General features: G+C 37.8%; 1 protein-coding gene across 1 annotated transcript in view; it reads right to left on the bottom strand.

Moving 5' to 3' along the window:
- The window catches only part of SNTG2 (syntrophin gamma 2), a gene marked incomplete at both ends in the record, with an annotated part of 283,979 nt that overhangs the window by 171,710 nt on the left and 93,596 nt on the right, over window positions 1-18,673 (bottom strand). Inside the window, one exon of the mRNA XM_082305911.1 lies at window positions 1,784-1,921. Coding sequence (XP_082162037.1) covers window positions 1,784-1,921 — 138 coding nt within the window. The remainder of the gene's footprint in view (window positions 1-1,783; window positions 1,922-18,673) is intronic.

Raw genomic sequence — 18,673 nt, 5'->3', positions numbered from 1 at the left:
CAAATCTTGATATTAAAAGGAAGAGGCAGACCTAGTGGTTTGTTTGGGGTGTTTTTTTGTACTGCTTTAGTTTTGGGGTTGGGGTGGCGAGGGGGTTGGGTTTTGGGGTGTTTTTTTGTTTTGAGTGTTATTTTTTCTTTTGTTTTTTTGTTGAGTGATCAAAGAGTGACGATCGACACATATACAGATTTGATACAACATTTTCTCAGATGCAGCCAGCCTGTGCTGGCTTACTTCAATCAAGAAGTAGTCTGGAACTAGGTAGGATGGAATTTCGATTCTTTTTCTATGACAGTTTACACACAAGGCATTTAAATACCATTGAGTCCAGAGCAATCATGTATACTTATATGCACAGACACCATATTTTGCAGTCACATGATATTTTACTATGACTCTTGCAACCACAACTTGCATATAACTTATCAGCACTAACAGCAATGTCTGCAGTTAAAAGCTGCAGTTTTTCATGCTTCTCAGTGAAGCAGAAAGTATATGCAAGCTGATGATTTTTTTTACTGAGGCTTATATTTATTTCAGCAAACCAACCAGAAATGGACATGCCTTTCACTTCACTGAGTGGCCTCCCACTACTTGCCAACTGATGCAACCTTTTTGAATATTTTTAAGAGCAAGTCATGTTCCACAGAGTTCCATGGACAAGTTTTGAAATGAGTACATGGCGTTTCTAACTGCTGAAAGCTATTTCAAATTAACTGCTGTGTGATATTAAACAACTTATATAAATATTTACTATAGCAGGAATGAAACATGTTTCTGTGTTATATAGGCAGACTCTCCCTCTCTCTGACAAACTCACATATGCATATACCGATACCCGCTATATACTTTTTGGCTCCTAATTCTTAGCAGAGTATCACAAACTCACTTGATGTCCCCTAGTGCCAGATTTTATGTTTACATAACATGTGCAACACAGCAAGCAGACAGAAAGACTTCCCCTTGGCCCTCTCTGAGGAGGTTGCCATGAATTGTTCACTCTAGCAAATACCAGCACAGTTCATGAAACTTATCTTACTCAGTAAAATCTGGGATACCTACACTTAGTTTTAGGAAGAACACTGTTTATATGAGGAAATAAAATACACTATTCGGGGTTGTCCATAACCCAGACACCACTGCTGTACTGCTTATGCAAAATGCCACCAGTTTTCCTAGTGACATTATTAAATGGTGATACAGAAGATTCCTCTATAGCTTAGGGGCACCACATGTTTTGAAAAAGCAGCCTAACTGAATTTTGGGGAAAAAAAGCACCACATACAGGCTGGCACTGATTAAGACCCATCTGTGCCTGAAAGAGAATTAAAGTGAAATAAGTGTCTGTCGAGTGTTGTCTCAGCCAGCTCTATGCCCTTGAACAGACATCCTGTCAACACTTGCTACACAAACGAAGAAAACTCTGGTATATTAGTTTCCTCTTAAAATGCCTTCAATGGGAAATAATTTTTTTTTTTTTCTTCATTTAATGGCCTAACAATATTTGGTGGAAGAATGCTGTAATCTCAGTATTTACAGACATTTTCTCTCCTGTTAAGGTTACATATGTCAGAATAAAAGACATATAGCGCTGGCCAAAAAAAAAAAAAAAAAAAAAGTTTTTATACGCAAGAATGAAAGCATGCACAAAAAACCCAACAACTGAGCATTACATGTGTTTCTATTACTCAATAAACTCTCTTGCACTCCAATACGATAAACTGATCTCTGCAGAAGACATTAAAGTGCACAGTCGAAAGCACAGAGATATAGAAGCACTTACATTTGCACTGTGATCACTTCCACTAACACAGACGACATCTTGTTTTTGAATTGTTAATACCTCTTTTGTAAGCTTCAGTCGGATGTCATAAGCGTTTTCGGATACTTCATCATACAACAATGCAATACTAGTTTTAGTCTGTGAAAGCAAGGCACAGAAAAAAAAAATTAAGAATACAAACATTTCATAATGATAAATAACAACCTCTATCCCATTCAATACATAAAATGCATATAAATGAGCATTGTTTACAGAAAGTGGAAAACTGGTTGCTTTGCAGTCTTCAGATGGATTAGACATAAAAAGCCTCTTCTGTACTGTGAAATACAGGCTAAATGATCTTTGAAGTAGACATAAATATGTAAAAAAAAAAAATCTCCACTGTACTGTTCCACAAAGGAGTGTTGCCATTGAATGATGCCCTATTTGTTTTTAATTGTACAACTTATTATGAAACGGTATTAGAAGCAGATAGGTATGTATCAATGTATGTGAACGCATTTTCCAGTTTTAGCAAGAAGTGGGAAAGTGCAATGTTGTTCCTGACTTAGAGACATTCCTTCCACTGTGTCAGAAAAAGACCTGTACCCTTCATAAACATTGCCTTTAAGCTATAGAGTTCTATTACAGTAGAAAACTATGTTTTCACATTGTAAAACACAGAAATAAATACAGGTGTTACAGAATTTCTATTTGTTTAGGTCAAGATGGACATACATTTCTGAAGTTACATCATCACTAGACTAATAACTAGTAAACTCTATAGGATAGTCAAGTATTTGGTATAAACAATGTTTTCTCTATGAGTAGTAGAAAAGAAATTCTGTTTTAATTTTTGGTTTCTTTACTTACATGCAAATTTCCCACTAATATTCAGTCAGATACTTCCTTAAACAAAAACTGTGGAATTAGGACTGCTTATAGCTATTTGTTAAAATAAGCAGACTAACACAATTTCAGAGCTTTACAGTCATTGCACAGAAGAGAAAAAGCAATGCCTGTGCTGAAATGCATGATATTTAAAAGTAATATTTGTTCATTATAATGTATATAACAGCATCACCACAACACTACACTTTCCGCTATGCAAGTGAACAATAATCAACCATAATTTAAGGTTTAGCTGCAGTATTTGTTCTTAAAAGATGATTTATAATCAAGTTGTTCATCTATGTTTTGTTAAATAGTAGACTGTGTAAAGAACAGAGTAATGGAATTAAAGAAGAAACATGTCCTGTGCACTGAATGAATGCTTGAGGGATTTTAGAATAAAATTAAACATGGAACATTATCTTCATAATATTATTTTCATTTCTCTAAAATTAAGGAGAAAGGTCTGTGGTGATTGTCAGTAAAACCTTTTGGTCTTTAAAGGTAGGATCAGTTTAAGCTTAAGGCACTTAAATTTAGACATGGTCTAGGTCCACGCAGCAACTGAATGTCAAAGCCTCCCTTATAGTAGAAATGGAAAATGCAGTCTAGAGAGCAATTCAATTTACCCTGAAGTATATACAGAGCAGTTGCTCAGCTGAATTGCTCATGTGCTTCTGCTGTCCCTGGGCTCAAAGCAGATGTCCACATGTAGGCCACTGCTGCCATGTAGGGCACTTTAGGATATCTAAGACCTCCACACATGTAAGGCTGGCACAGGCTTTTTAGGACATGCAGGTCCTTCTCTAGCTGGAGGTGAGACCAGATTTCCATGATTATAACAGGATACAGACATCGGCCATGCCAGCAGACATCCACATGTAGGTACCTTCAGCTTGAAATGGATCTTGCCAAAGGTTTACAGTGCAGAAATCCACATCTAGGACAGCCATTTAGATTCTGTCAAGCCAGTGGCAAGCAACAGACACTTCTGAAGAATGATTTACCTGATCTCTTTTATACATCCATCTAGAAGGGAACAAATTGCATCATAGCTCTCTACTTTGAGTTAAAAAATAAATATAAATTAACAGGTCAGACACAAGTGTCTAATTCTGGGCAGATAAATCTTGTCCTTAGTGGTTGCTGGGAATGCCTAAAGGAAACAAAGTTCAGTGAGGGTGTAAAGCCTTAACCATTCTCACTTGTTTGGAAAACAACATTTCTTCATTTCCTCAAGGTTCTGAAATTTTTTACATTTCCAGCATGTGTGGATGTTTTATCAATACAATTTTGTGAATGACAACATATGGAAACTGTGCCAACATCATCCGCTTAAAAGCCATGCTGCATAACCGCAAGTATTTTCAAGCAGTCGAAGAACTGCCTTGAAAAACCACTGTCCCTGCATTTTGCTGCTGTTCAGAGGTTGTGTATCGCTATCCCACCCGCACTAGCAACCACTGTTACTTTTGCTGACGTACCAGAGAGACGTACTGAGAGAACAGAGCTCTAGAGGGCTCTTTATACAGCCTAAACCCAGAACATTTCTCTGGCTAGTAATCGTTACATATGTTTAGAAGTAACACAATGAAAAAAACCGTGAACTTTCATTTGTAACAGATGATCAAGTAATGAATGAAATATGTAGAGTGACCGATTAAATAGCTTAGCATTTTCCATCACACTACTTAAAGTCTCACTGAACCTCATCTATTCCTATTAAAATCCAATACCTACCTCACACTCCAACTCCTGACGTGATCCAAGATGACGTGCAGCAATACCTTATTTGCTTTCAGAATCAATAAGATTAATCTAGATTTCTCTCAGCCTTTCAAGTTGGCTTTTTTTAGATCATTATAAATGGCTTTGAATTAGAGTTCAGCACATTCCCTTGTTCCCTCTTTGTGTTAAAAGAGATGGCATACATAACTCTAGCGGGTAAATCCCAGTCCAGACAAAGTGCTTCTTCAAACAAGGATCTTTTAATGAGAACTTTGTCTTTGCAGGTACATATATATGCAGCATTTTAACTATGCTATGTTTGTCTTGATTTCTCTTTTAAAAACTGTCTATACAGTAGCTATTCTAATAACTGGTATCAGAAAGTGCGGACTGAAAAGTGGAAATAACTCCTTAAAATGATGTAGCAATGTTAGAGATCATATACCAAATTTACATGTGTTTTGTAATAAAAAACATGAGGAAAGTGCATAGGGAGTTGCATCTCAATAGGATTTAAGTGCTTACAATGATAGGTAGGAGAATATAAATTTAAACTCACTTGGGCAGATGAGGAAATTAAATGTTGATTTTCATATCTCTGACAGTTTTCTAGACAGTGGCCTCAGGAAGAGGGGTGTGTGGTGTGCATGTGCACGTCCACATACGTGCTGGGAGGAAGAAAAAAGGAGATCAGTAGCACAAGCATCACAGTAGCTGTGACTTTTAAGAAAGCTTAGTCACTGCTCTGTTTTTGAAAGAAAAAAACACTGAAACCTACTTTCTCAAACAAGCTCAAAAACTGTCAATACCACAGAGAAGAAAACATCACTCTATAGAGGGAGCTACAATTGCAGATGAATCCTTTTCTCAGTTTTATTGTTGCCTACTTAAGGCAGGTCCCCAGCCAGAGTACTTGCTTTAGAGCACTCCCTGTTCAGCATAATGTTTTGGGACCCTACTCAAAATACCATAACTCTTTCAATGCGCTGTATCTGCAGCTTAAAGCTCAGAGCTACAATTTCTGTTTCAAAGTAGGCATCTCTAAGCCAAACTTCAGTCTTACTGGCATAAAATACTTATCTTCACTGCTGTAAGTTTTATTGTGAAAAAGCTTGCAAACAAATGAGGCAGAGTTTAAAAGTGGTGTTGAGGTGTACTGGGTTTCCTACAGGAACTATTTACTTGTTTGTGTCCATTTGTTTCTCAAATGCATTAGAGCAATATTTGTCAGGCTTTTCATGCTTGTAACTGTTTGAAGAGAGGCAGAAAATGTTCAAGAGTCTTACATAGATGATCAGAAAATTCAGATGAGATTCATAATAAAATCATATATTTGTATGCATTCAGAGCAGATGTCAAGAGTACAAGCAGTGCAGTGGTAATATTTTGATTTAAACTGTGAAGTTCTCAGTAACTCCTAAACCTCTCTCTCATTCCCTCTGCCTAAGGGTATTTTAGCAACTGTGATCACTACTGTTGCCAACTAAATGGAGTGTTAATGTCTTAGACCCTTATAAAAATGGATCACTTGGAGTTTCCCCTACTTTATCTAAAAAATCCTCTGCGTTGAGTTACATTGGTCCTCCAGCAGAAATCACCATTTGTTGATTTTCATCCCTAATAAATATATCCATAGCTTCAATGGCATGGCAGTTCCATTTTTAACTGCTAAAATGCATTTATAAATAACCTTTCTTCATTTGTAAGTAAAATTCTTTAAGCACTGTATTTGAACTTTTTTTCCAACTGAAATTCCACATTATATTTCCAGACAAATATTTTATCAGCAATATTTACACCTCGGAGGTCTAGTGATAAAATTCTCTAATCCGATTTCAATTTTTTTTCATGAAAACAACTCTGTTGAAATTCCGTATCTGTGGCATACTGATGGCTGGAACGCTTGCTGAAGACACATGAGAATTGGAGTCACTGATTTTCATCCTACATCACTTCAGATTAGGCAGAAAGAGAACTTCAGGTGGTCCCACACAGCCAGTGCTCCAACCACTAAGTTACAGCAGGCTCAAATTTACTCTCTCTCTCGTAACTGGTTTAATATGTTTTCTACACCACATCTACTATCATTATCAAACGACAAAGACATTGTCTCAGAGAAGGATAGAATTCAAATTTAAAATAGCCATGACTAACACAAAAAAAAGATTTAAAAAATGGGATGAAGTGTAACAGAAAAAAAAGTGCAAGGTGCTACACTCTAGGAAGAACAGTCACTTACATGGAAGAAGAAAAGCTTTTCTTCACCATTTCTTAAGGAAAGGAAACAGGTAGGTAGCAGTGAGGACTAACAGCAAAATACTGGCATCAATATCTTGTTGCAATAAAAGCAAACATATTTTGACTGCTCTCCTTCAGATTCTTTCCTACTGATTTGCTTTTTCTCACTCTCACAAGAGAGTGCCCAAAAGTAAACATAGTTCTTCAGCTGGGTAGTACAAAAGGTTCCATAAACACTGATGAATGTGAGGGAGGAATAATTTCATGCCCATGAAGTAATCCATCACCAGTGTTGCATTTAATACATCCCTGTATATTGTTTCCTTTTATACAGTATTATGTCAGCATTGATTCATGGCTACTATACTCAGAAGAGGTAATGAACTGAAAAGGGTCATGAGAAATACAAAAAAATTAAAAGTCATCAGAGATCTGGGAAATAGGACTTATAAGTAATTCTGCACAAACTCTGGTTGTTTAATTTAAAGACAGAATACAAGAGGTCATAATGACAGCTTTAAGTACTTCAAAATCAATTGCAAAGACAAATGGAACAATCAAATAAGAAAATAATTCAGAAATCTCCTCCTTTTAACATATTCCAGCTACAAGGAAAGTGAAGTCCTTGAACAGATTGCTGGGACAGATTATGGTCATCCATCGCTAAGGGATTCTGAGAGAAAACTGAACAAACATCCGCCCAAATGGTACAGGTACTAATCCTCTCACAGGGCAAAACCACAGAAAAGAATTTCTTTCAGATCTATTTGTCTCTGATGTTAACATTCAGAATTACGTGACTTCTTGCGTATGACTGAACCTCTGCATATAGGAGAAAGCCTGACTGGCTTTAGAAGGACACCTGCACTGAACAACTGTAACTGCCATAGAAGAGATGAAAATTAACTATTGAGACCTGAGGAAGTTTATTATTCAGGGGCCTTAACAACAGATGAGTGACATTTACAATAAAATTTGTTAATAATCATAATTTTTATAGCACTTGATCTGAAGGAGGACTGTACCCTAAGAAGAACTGTACCTTTGTATTTCACGATGAGAAGATAATTCCAGGCCTAAGGGGCCTTGAGTGAGAACACAAATACAGGCTTTTCAATGGACCAACATGGGACAAATGGGTAAGGACAGCAGATATGTAGTGAGAGAGGTTAATACAGCTGTGGAATGCAGAAAATTAATGATTCCATTGGCACCATAAGCACACAAAGAACCATTCAGTAAAACTAAAGGCAGATACAAGACAGAGTTTAATTACAACTTTCTGAAATTAGTTATACAGAGCTCCCTTACAGAATATGTTTTTCCTGTAACTACATATGGAGTTGTCCTTTTTCTCAGCTTTAGCACACTACGGCTTTTACATCTACTGACACTGTTTCACAACTGCTGAGAAAAAAGTCCTTAACCTTAATCCTCTTTCCTTTAAGAAATTCTGACAATAATGATAATGAAGCCCTTAAACAGACTATTTGCATAGGTTACAGTTCCCCAGTACTAGGAGGGTGAGGGGTTCTACAAACAAGTCAGAAGACCTATCTGTAAAAATGCTATGGAGGACAAAATAGTATGGATTTGTCCCATATCTCAGAGTAGTTCAAGACTCCTGTAGATCAGGAGAGAAAACATCATTTTACCATCACAGGTACAAAGGGACCTTGAGAGGTTTGAAACCCAACCTCAAACAAGGCAACTATGCAACCAGCACAGGCTGAAAGCCTCTAAGAATGGAGGCTGCTCAACCTTGCTGGGCAACCAGCTACGCTGCTTCACTGTCCTCATGAGGAAAAGCTTTTCCTTGTATCTGATTTAAAGTTCTGCTTGTTGTCTCCTGCCTACCCATGCACCATTGCGAAGAGCCTGGCTCCATCTTCTTGATATCCTCCTTGTTGACATGGAAAGGCTTCCTTTAGGTCCTGCTGAAGCCTTTTCCAGGCTGAACAAGCCCCACTCCCTCACAGGGCAAGTGCTCCCAGCCCCAATCAGCTTTGTGGCTCTGCAATGAACTTGCTCCAGGTTATCAATGTCTTTTTTGTACTGGGAGAACCAATACTGCATGCAGTATTCTAGATGTAGTCTAGTGAGTGTTGAATAGAAAGGAATAATCCCTTGATCTCCTGGTTGTGCTCCTCCTAACACAGCCCAGGGTGCTGTTGACTTCTCTGCTGCCAGGGCTCACTGCTGGCTCAAGTACAACTCACTGCCCACCAGGACCCCCCAGGGCCTTTTCAGCAGAGCTGCTCCCCAGACAGGCAGGCCCCAGCCTGTATCATTGCCAGGGGCTCTTCCTTCCCAGGTGCAGGACCTGGCATTTGACTTTTTGTTGAATTTCAGGAGTTTAGTTCATGAATTTCTTGAATTTCCTGGCAGTCCATTTCTCAGCCTGCCTAGGTCTCTGTCAATGGTGTACTGACTGCACCCTCCAATTTGGTGTCATCAGCAAACTTGATAACCAAGCTCTCCGTGACCTCCTCCAGGTCACTGACAAAGATGTTAAAGAGGATGGGTCACAGGATAGATCCCTGAAGAACACCACTTGCCACAGGAATCCAAGTAGAGGACAACACATTAAGCACTACCCTCAGCCTGAGCATCCAAGCAGTTGTGCACCCACCCATCTAGACTGAGGCTATAGCAATAGGGTAGCAAATGGGTATATTTATTTCCTTATGTCAAAATACTACTAAAACCAGTAATAATGTTAATAACAAGATTGACATTTTATTTGTTTTGACACATGAATGCATAAAGAACATGGTAATCTAACTAAAAAAAACATCAGGAAAAGTATCATTATCACTGCTTACAGTCACTACATCCACGACAGGTAAAAATGTCAGAAAATGGTATAGAAATTATTTGGATGATATCAGTGCTTTGGATCAGACAACTTTCTGCCCTAAAGTACTACTGCCCACCATCACCAGTATCACAACCATCCAATTTCCATGTACAGAAGAATGCAGCGATGCCATTACATGCATTAGGCCCAGCAGTCCTGCTTACCCCATCTCAGAGCCCAAGGGCCAGGACTGTGATGGACACACCTACAGTTGTGGCAGGGGCCACAAACCCCACTTCATGCCCTCCACATGCACGCAGACACGTAGCCCACCACCAGCTCCTTCCACCTCCCTTCCCTGAAAGGAGAACTGCAGTGGGGATGGCAGCACCAACATCTCACTTCACCATTGCAGCTGATGAAACTGGTGGCTGCCCCAGCGGTCCAGCCCTTCAGCTTTCGTCCGTGTCCGAAGGGAAATATTTTAAAGTAGCTTGAAGGGAAATATTTCAAATTAAAGTAAAACCAAGTTAAGTCGGAATTTCATTCCTGTCGGAAAGCAACTGCCAATGTTAATTTTTAACAGTGGATTATTTTTAATATTGCAAAATCAACAAAAAAACCCTTTTAATCTAGAATAATGCACAACCAAACTGACTTAATAGCCACCTAACTTTTAAGATGCACTTACAACATATGCTTCTCTCAGCTCCTGTTTAAAACAAGCAAACCCTCGAGCCAAACTCACCAAAAATTAAGAAAAAAAAAACCACAACTGCTTTGTAGCCTCAATGAGTAAGTAGCTAGTAAGAGTACTTATCTTTGTCTTACTATTTTTTTTAAATACTCTTGAGCATTTCAAGACTGATATAAGATTGTGCATTTTCATTAGACCTGTAACTCCTTTTCATAGTTTCACAGTGTTCACAATTGCTCTTCTCAGTGAAGATGATCACAAATTCCTGACAGACCATTCGAAAGAGGTGATTCATATTCACAATAAAGCCAGTGGAATATATCTGATGGACATCACTGATTGCAGGGTAGGTCAATTAAGACTAAAGATACTGAATAACAAGATATTGTAAACTTTCAATGGAGTATATTATAAGAATCATCATCACAAATAAAGATGGTCAAGAACAGATATCTAGGAAACATTTGAGTGCATTTTTTCCAAAAGCACAGATTATATCTGAAATTGGAAAATTTGGAAATTTTTGCTGGGAATTGCTGTTTTCATAAAGATTGTTCTTATTTTTTATGTCTGCATTTATTAATGACAATATTATGGACTGACATTTCACTACATACAGTTGTAAAAGGTATATTAGCATTACAAGTTTTCAGAAGATTTTAACTGCAGCATGACAACATCGCTTTCTAGCAATTCCGAAGAGAGTTTTCCCTAAATTTTTAAGTGGCATATAGAAATCTACAAGCAAGAATATTAACTCAAGGTAACAGAAATTTGAAAAAATGCTCTCAAAATACAAAATTTAAACATTTATTTTGTTGCTTACATCACAGCCTGTCCACCAAAAGCTGCGTTAAAAATAGCCTTAGGGGTAGATTGCTGGGATTTTCTGTTAATGACATTAGCCTTGCAAGAAAAGTGATTAACAGCTGGCTCTCAATCTGTGTGATCTTAATCATTAGAAAGTAAGCAGTAATGTCTTGTTTAATTACTGCAAGCTCAGTGTGTCATGAGCTAATTAGATATGATTGATTATTGTCATCCTCATGCACCTCTCAAAACATCAGACACAAATATTTGAATCTTGTAACACGTTTGGAAAATGAACTTTCAGAATGTCACGTTGAATAAAAATTACCTGCTTAAAAATTCTGATAATAGTGGCATATAGTTGAATATGTTAGAATTTAGATTCTATCCCAGAAAACAGCCAAGGCACAAATTATTAGAAAAATTGCCTAGTTTTATTTTATTTAGATAATATGTTTAAGTAAATTGCTCACTTATTACTACACCTAATTTTTCAGGCAGCGGGACAGTAGCACAGAATTAAATAGCTTAAGAATCTAAAGATGCTCCTATGCTTACAGCAAGTTCATACCAGTTAAACAAGAAAGCATAAATTTCACACTTCAAACTAAACCACTTAGCAATAGACAAAAAAGACCGAAACAACATTCTCTTTGGTGATTATTTAAGAAACAGCTAAGAGATTATCAGAAAATTCATGTGATCATTTCTGTTACTGGTACCATGCAGCTTACCCTGGTAGGACTTCAGCTAATTAATAAATGTTCCTGTTGATATATCAAAAGGTAAATGAAGAACTGGGAGTATAATTAAAAAACCCCACCTATTTTCTTAATCTAGAATAACCAAGTATGGCCAATATAAATGCATCATGTTTTTTGTAACGGAATAGCAGGTTTTGATTCATCCCACTCTTGCTATCCTTCCCCCTTACACTGATACAGCTCCACCACATTCATTCTTTTTCAAGCTTTTGCATAAAATTGGCGTTTTTTTCTATTCTATTAAACCATGTTGTGTTGTTCTGCCAAAACCAACTAAGCAAAGCCATATCTAACTACTTAATTTCTGAATAAGGGGCGGGGTGTGTGTGTGTGTGTGTGTGTAATATTTCTAGCTTCTTTCTAAATTTAAAGTGGAAAAATTAAATTCTATGGTTTCATCACCCTAATATGAATTCTGCAATGGGAAATCCGTATCACCATTATGGTAAGAACTTCTCATACTGTATTGGGTTTTAGTGCTACTGGACATAGCAAGATTTAGGCAAAGATTAATCACAGGATTTAAAATAGAGTTCCTAAGCATTAAAGTAAGTCTAGAGAAAAAAAAAAAGAAAAAAACCCACAACTTTTACTTACATCTGTAGTTATTGTTTTTACAAGCCAGTTGCTCAAATAAACCCAGAGGTTGGAAGTGAAAATCCTTTTAGCCATGCATTTAGCCGCTAGCTTGGAAAGAAATGAGACAGTCCAGTTTCATGCTTTATCTAAAGACTTAACAGCATGTTTAAGTTTAACCTCTGTTAAACCTTCTTCTTCTAGTCTTGGCTGCAATTCTCAAATGTAATTGTGATGGTTAGTAACTTCTTAATACTTTCTGTATTTAACAAACAGAACATTCCTGAAGTACATCGAACTGGCTGAAACACTGAGTATGGAGGATAACTTATCAATAAGAAAACAACCGTTTTAATTACTGAAATTAATAATGAAAAACAGAATTTAAAGGCATTATAGAGGACAAAAGCACAAGCTACACAACAAGATGGAAAATAAAACTGGGTTAAATTTATAAGCCTCTACAAAAAGTAGTGGAATTGGCAGAGAATGGCCAACTAAGACAGGAGCCAGGCAGAATGATGGCAAGTTTCTAAGAAGTTACACTTCAGATGGCAATCTCATATTCAAAAGCGAAAATCAGAGCAGCAGCTACACACCATTATTCAAAGGTGGAAAAGAGTCTCATTTATAAACTGATTGCATGTCATGACATGAAAAAAGATGAAACAGTCTGTTTACACCTAAATTTCAAAAACAAAATATCCTGTAACAAGAGTACATTACTGACAAACACCTACAGTTACATTCTGTTCTTAAGGGAGGTGCCTTAGGAATAATCTGAACAGAAAAAATCCAAAAGGTATACGCACATATACAATTTGTATATAGCTGGTTAGTAGGCTATAAACTTTACAAAGAATGGACTTTTTCAAATAGATATACAAGATTTCAACCAATTAGTTTCTGAGCTTGCTGGGACTCCTCCATGGTACTTACTGAGTTTATTAAATCATCGTATTAATCGGTGGTAAGCACACATACATGGGCTAGTCTCAACTGAATCTTCTGCAACAAGAAAGCCTTTAAACAAGCAACAATTATATTAAATCACTGTTAAATGTAAGTGACTTCCATAATCTTTTAGAATCAAGCCTGAACTAAAAGGTAGTATTGAGAACAACTATAAATAAACAGATGTTCACAAAATGCAGAAGCTGGAAAAACACCTGCAAACATCAGAGATGGAAAATAAAACTCAACTCTGACTAGGAAAAAAAGTGCTAAAGCTTACTGCTGCAGACAAAAGCTAACAAAATGAAGAAATAAGCAGATTCAACAGGTATCCTTCAGAAACTGGAAGCTTCTAAAGAAAACATTAGAAAAGAAACAGGAAAATCTGGGAACAACTGGAGGTTCTCTGGAACACCTAGTAACTGAAGAAAAATTGCAGATAATGTAAATACTGAAAATTAAGTGATTTTCCTGAATTAGACTTCTTCAGACAAAGATTTCTTAAGATGAAGAATATGTATTCTAAACCACTTTTCAAAGGCAATAAAAACATGTAATCAGAGGTGGCAAGTGGAGATACATGTTCATCTCTAATTTTAAAAACAATAAATGGTCTGGGATGAATAAATGTTTGTCCAGAACTCAAAGAAACTCCTATTTTTAAAGCATACACAGTCTAGTCTCATTAGCATCAAGACAAGAAGATTAGTGCTAAAAGAGTGTTCTGGAACTGATGCTAAGTCTTTGGCAGTTGCATATAAAACTTATTTCATATCTTGCTCGACTTCAAGAATTTGCTGATTGACAACCTGTGCAGGCAACTGACTGTGATACACAGGCACTGTAACCATTTGGCTTCTTTCTATGGAGGTACATTTACACATCTGGGCATACGTACCAAAGCACAAAAATAAAACTGGTAGGAAACAATCAAACAATAAACAACTAATGCTGAGTACAAAAGCATTTGAAGGCAAGCTGCTTGACAAAGGAGTTGAACATTTCAAAGGTTTTGACAAAATTTTGACAAAACAGCTATGTTTCAGAGCAATAAACTTGCAGCAGAATTTGCTTTTTATCCACAGCCGTCCCTCCAGTGTCATCTGTCCCTCGCTACTGGTGGTCACAGGGCACTGGACTGGCACAATACTTTGTTGACACCACGTGGAAAACTCTCACTCCCACAGGCTGGGGGTAAAGATGATCTATATCATCTACTGCAGACCGATGCAAAGATCGCTGAATTAGCTCTGACCGGATTCGTAAGTCAGCACGCACAGTGAAGGACTGGGCAGTCACTCTGCTGGGCCTGCAAGCACGACAGCACGAAGAATGCAGACAACAGAGGAAGAGGTGTATCAGCTTTACTAAAGATGTTGAAACAGCAGCGAGTTAGGAAAAGAGAGCTCCTCCACAAAGTAAAACAGGAGTCAGTGCTTAGCAGGGAAAAGCATTAAACAGAAGTCAGCCAGCCAAGTGGCACCAGACTTTTTAACTCAAGGATTTTAGGAAATCTTAAGTTAACCTTGCTGTCAGAGAAAGGCATTCACCAGAACAGCACGAGAGGGACAGGGGAGCAAACTCATTATTGAGAAACGGCAGGGAGAAAAGGAAGGGACTAGGGGGATTTATTTTAAGTTCAGAACATGGAAGCAAAGAAGCAGAGTCAGAAACAGACAAAAAACTACAGATAGATGGAGAGAAAGCAGATATTTTAACTGTTCCTTTCCCAACATTAGCAGCATCATGAAGTCATACCAGTACTGTAGCGGAACTACTGCCAGTTTATCCTAATGATATTTCACAGCAGAAATGCCAAAGGCGATAACGTCCCTGTGTGCACAAGTATTTTGGTGATGGGACAGCGTGACCACAAAATCCTGTGTCATGTATATTTGAAGCATATTTATGAAAGGCCTGTGTTGGAAAAAGGTATATGATCTTAAACACACTATGAACAGTTGCACATTTTTATGCAAGTATAAAAGTCAGATTTGCAGAGCAAGAGACAAGATTGTACTTTGTGAAGGGAAGCAGGAGAGTAGAAGTATGGATGTGGAAAGACTGGGAAATGGTTCTTGGGATAACAGCGTTGTTAGAGAAGAGGAAGAAAAGACTTCAAATAAGAGCAGAAAAACAGTAAGAGAAATTAACAGTAGTAACGGGAAAAGATAAAAGTGAAATAAAAGGAATATTGGGGGAAAAAAGGCAATTTTTAAAAATCGCATGCTTAAGAGAGAGTAGCTGTCCATTGATAAACACATATAGCTTTTGCAAGAATGATCACCATAGGTTACTAATCCATAAAAGAATTTGACATATTAACTCTGCTTAAGAGTATTAAAAATTTGTGTGAAAAATGGACACACAATTTACAAAAGCTGTACTTAGCAGAAGTGCTATCCAAAACAATTGAAAGTGCAGCTAAATAACAAGCCCATAAAACACAGCTGGTGGTAAACAGGATCCTGCCTGAGGCTTACCACTGCTCCTCCCACCATCGGAAGGCTGACTGGGATGACCGCTAATGTAAACTGTGCCACCGCTTTCTACTACTTCCTTCTTGACACGTGCTAGGACACAGATAGACGAGCCACCATAAGGATCACTCTTACAGGTGATCATTGATTATTTAACCCCATTTACCCCTGCCACAACTATCCTATTTACATATGTGTGCTTTACATCCTTTTTACATACTGTCATACTTCCTATTACCCCTATTCTGCACAGTAGAAAAACAATGTACTTTTCTATACTGAAGCAAAGAGGTGAAACAGACCTAACTATTCCTACAACCGAAAACTTACTGTGGTTTTTTTGCAATGCCTTTGCACATAAGGCATCTCATGTAACGATTTTTTCATTTGCATATAAGGATTTTTTGATCAGAAGGGGCAGTACAGGGCACTTCCCCTGTTCCTGCTTAGGTTTTCTTCATTTCATAAATGTCAAAGGCTTACTTTAGCCTTTGTTACCCTCCTTTGATTTCTGTGCTACAGGGATACACATTTTCTGTATTCAGATGATTTGCATTGATGTTAACAGGCCATTAAAAATCCTGGGAGTAATCTTAAATAATCTCTCTCCTCTCCTTCTACCTGAAACAAAGCTATTGTTTTCCTCTTATAAAAGAGAAACAGCATTTTAGCACAAATGCTCCGAAAAATCCTACGGATTTAATTTTAGTCCTAATGAAGATGAAGTCAACTGAAAATTCTCAGTCAAGTCAGACTTTCATTGTAAAAATAATTAGTTTAAATTTTGTCACAAATGTTTACAGCTTTTCAAGTTTTAACATTCATAGCATAGTTATTACCATAACTATAAAAATTCATGCAGAAGGACATCTTTCAGGATTCTGCAAAGCTTTTTAGATGAAATCCATCTGAACCACTTTGTGAACTGATATCAAGACTCCACAAACTATGCTGGTTTTCATACCTCATTAACAATTCCTTCAAGTTTCTGAACAAGTAAAGGGTACATTATCAAATCATAAACATATGCAACTTCATAATTTAGAAATGAAAATGATATAAAAAAATCTAGGTTATATCATTTTAAATGTGACTATTTTCAAGACAATCTCAGAATACCAAGGGCCAAATTGAATACTAAATATTTCAGGTTAGAACAATCAAAACTTTTGCTAAAAAGAATGAAAAAGCAATCACACAAAAAAGTTGCTTTAGTAATTGTGTAAAAAAAGGTGAAAACTGAACTTAAAAATGAAATCTATATCAGACAGTACAGGAACATTTCAGGTGGTTATAGTTGAGATATAGAACAGATTTCTATGGATATGTTCCAAATAAAGTTATGAAAAAGAAAGAAGGGGGGGGGGCAGGAAACAAAGAAACACTAAGCATATGAGTAATCTACTTTAAGATATGCAGAAAATCCATATTAGTAGCCCACTTCATTGCTTTTTTTCCTGATTGTGCTACTTTTTTTGAGAATGATCAATTAAAACAAATGCAATGTGGGTTTCTTTTTTCTGAAATCTGATTATTAGAAGCATGCTAATAGAAGAAGAAATGCTAATCACTTTCATTTTTCTGCCCTCACAAGTAGGTGGTTTTGGTTTGTTTGAGACTGCAAACTTAAAAAAAAAAACAAACTTACAGGAAAACACTAGGGCAGAAACACAGAAGGATTAAGGTTGGAAGGGGCTTCTTGAGATCATCTAGTCCAACCCCCTGCTCAAATCATGGTCAACTACAGCAGGTTGCTCAGGATCATGTGCAGTCAGGTTTTGAGCATTTCCAGGGATGGAGACTCCACCACCTATCTGTGACCTGTTCCAGTGTTTGACCACCCTCACTGTAAAAAAAAAAGTTATCCTCTTTCAACACAGTTTCCTGTATTCCAATTTGTGCCCATTGCCTCTTTCAGTGGGCACTAGTGAGAACAGTCTGGCTCAGTCTTCATTGCCACCTGCCAGTCGGGAGTTTATCCACATTGGTAAGACTCCCCTGAGCCTTCTCTTCTTCAGGCTGAACAGTCACAGCTCACTCAGCCTCTCCTCGTATGTCAGATGCTCCAGTTCCTTAATCTCTGTGGCCCTTTGCTGGACTTACTCCAGCATGTCCACCTGTTGTAATAGGGAGCCCAGAACTGGACACAGGTCTCCAGATGCTGCCTCACTATGCAGTGCTGAGTGAAGGGGAAGGATCACCTCAGAAGGTTGTTGGCCTTCTTAGCCACAAGGCTACATTGCTGGCTCATGTTCAACTTGGTGTCCACCAGGATCCCCCGGTCCTTTTCTGTAAAGCTACTTTCCACCCAGTCAGCCTCCAGCCTCTATTGGTGCCTGGAGTTATTCCTCCCCAGGTGCAGGATTTTGCATTTCCCTTTCCTGAACTTCATGTCAGCCCATTCTCCAGCCAGTGCAGGTCACTCTGAAGGGCAGCACAGCCATCTGGTGTTACCAGCCACTCCTCCCAGTTTTGTATCATCTGCAAACTTGTTGAGGGTTTTCTCTGTCCCATCATCCAGGTCATTAATGAAGATGGTAAACAGCACTGGATCCATTATTGATTCCCTCAGTACACTGCTAGTGATCAGGCTCAAGCTGGACTTCATGCCAATGATCACAACTCTGAGTCTGGCCATTCAGCCAGTTTTCAATCCACCTCTCCATTCATCTAGTCCATACTTCACCAATTTGTCTATGAGGATATAATGGGAGACAGTGTCAAAAGCCTTGCTATAGTCAAGAAAAACAAAGTCCACTCTTAACCCCCCATCCACCAAGCCAATGACTTCATTATGGAAGGCTATGAGGTTGGTCAGGCAAAATTTCCCCTTCATAAATCAATGCTCAGCACTCCCAATCACCTTCTTGTCCATCATATGTTTGGAAATGGATTCCAGGTGAATTGGCTGTATCACCTTTCCAAGGATCTTCCCAATGATCTAAGTTTCCAAGTTTCTTGCCCTTCTTGAAG

The sequence above is a fragment of the Platalea leucorodia genome (genome assembly GCF_965183815.1).
Source record: "Platalea leucorodia genome assembly, chromosome: 3".
NCBI lineage: Eukaryota > Metazoa > Chordata > Aves > Pelecaniformes > Threskiornithidae > Platalea > Platalea leucorodia.
The sequence above is the reverse complement of the archived record's forward strand: the minus strand, read 5'-3'. Positions and strand labels throughout refer to the sequence as shown.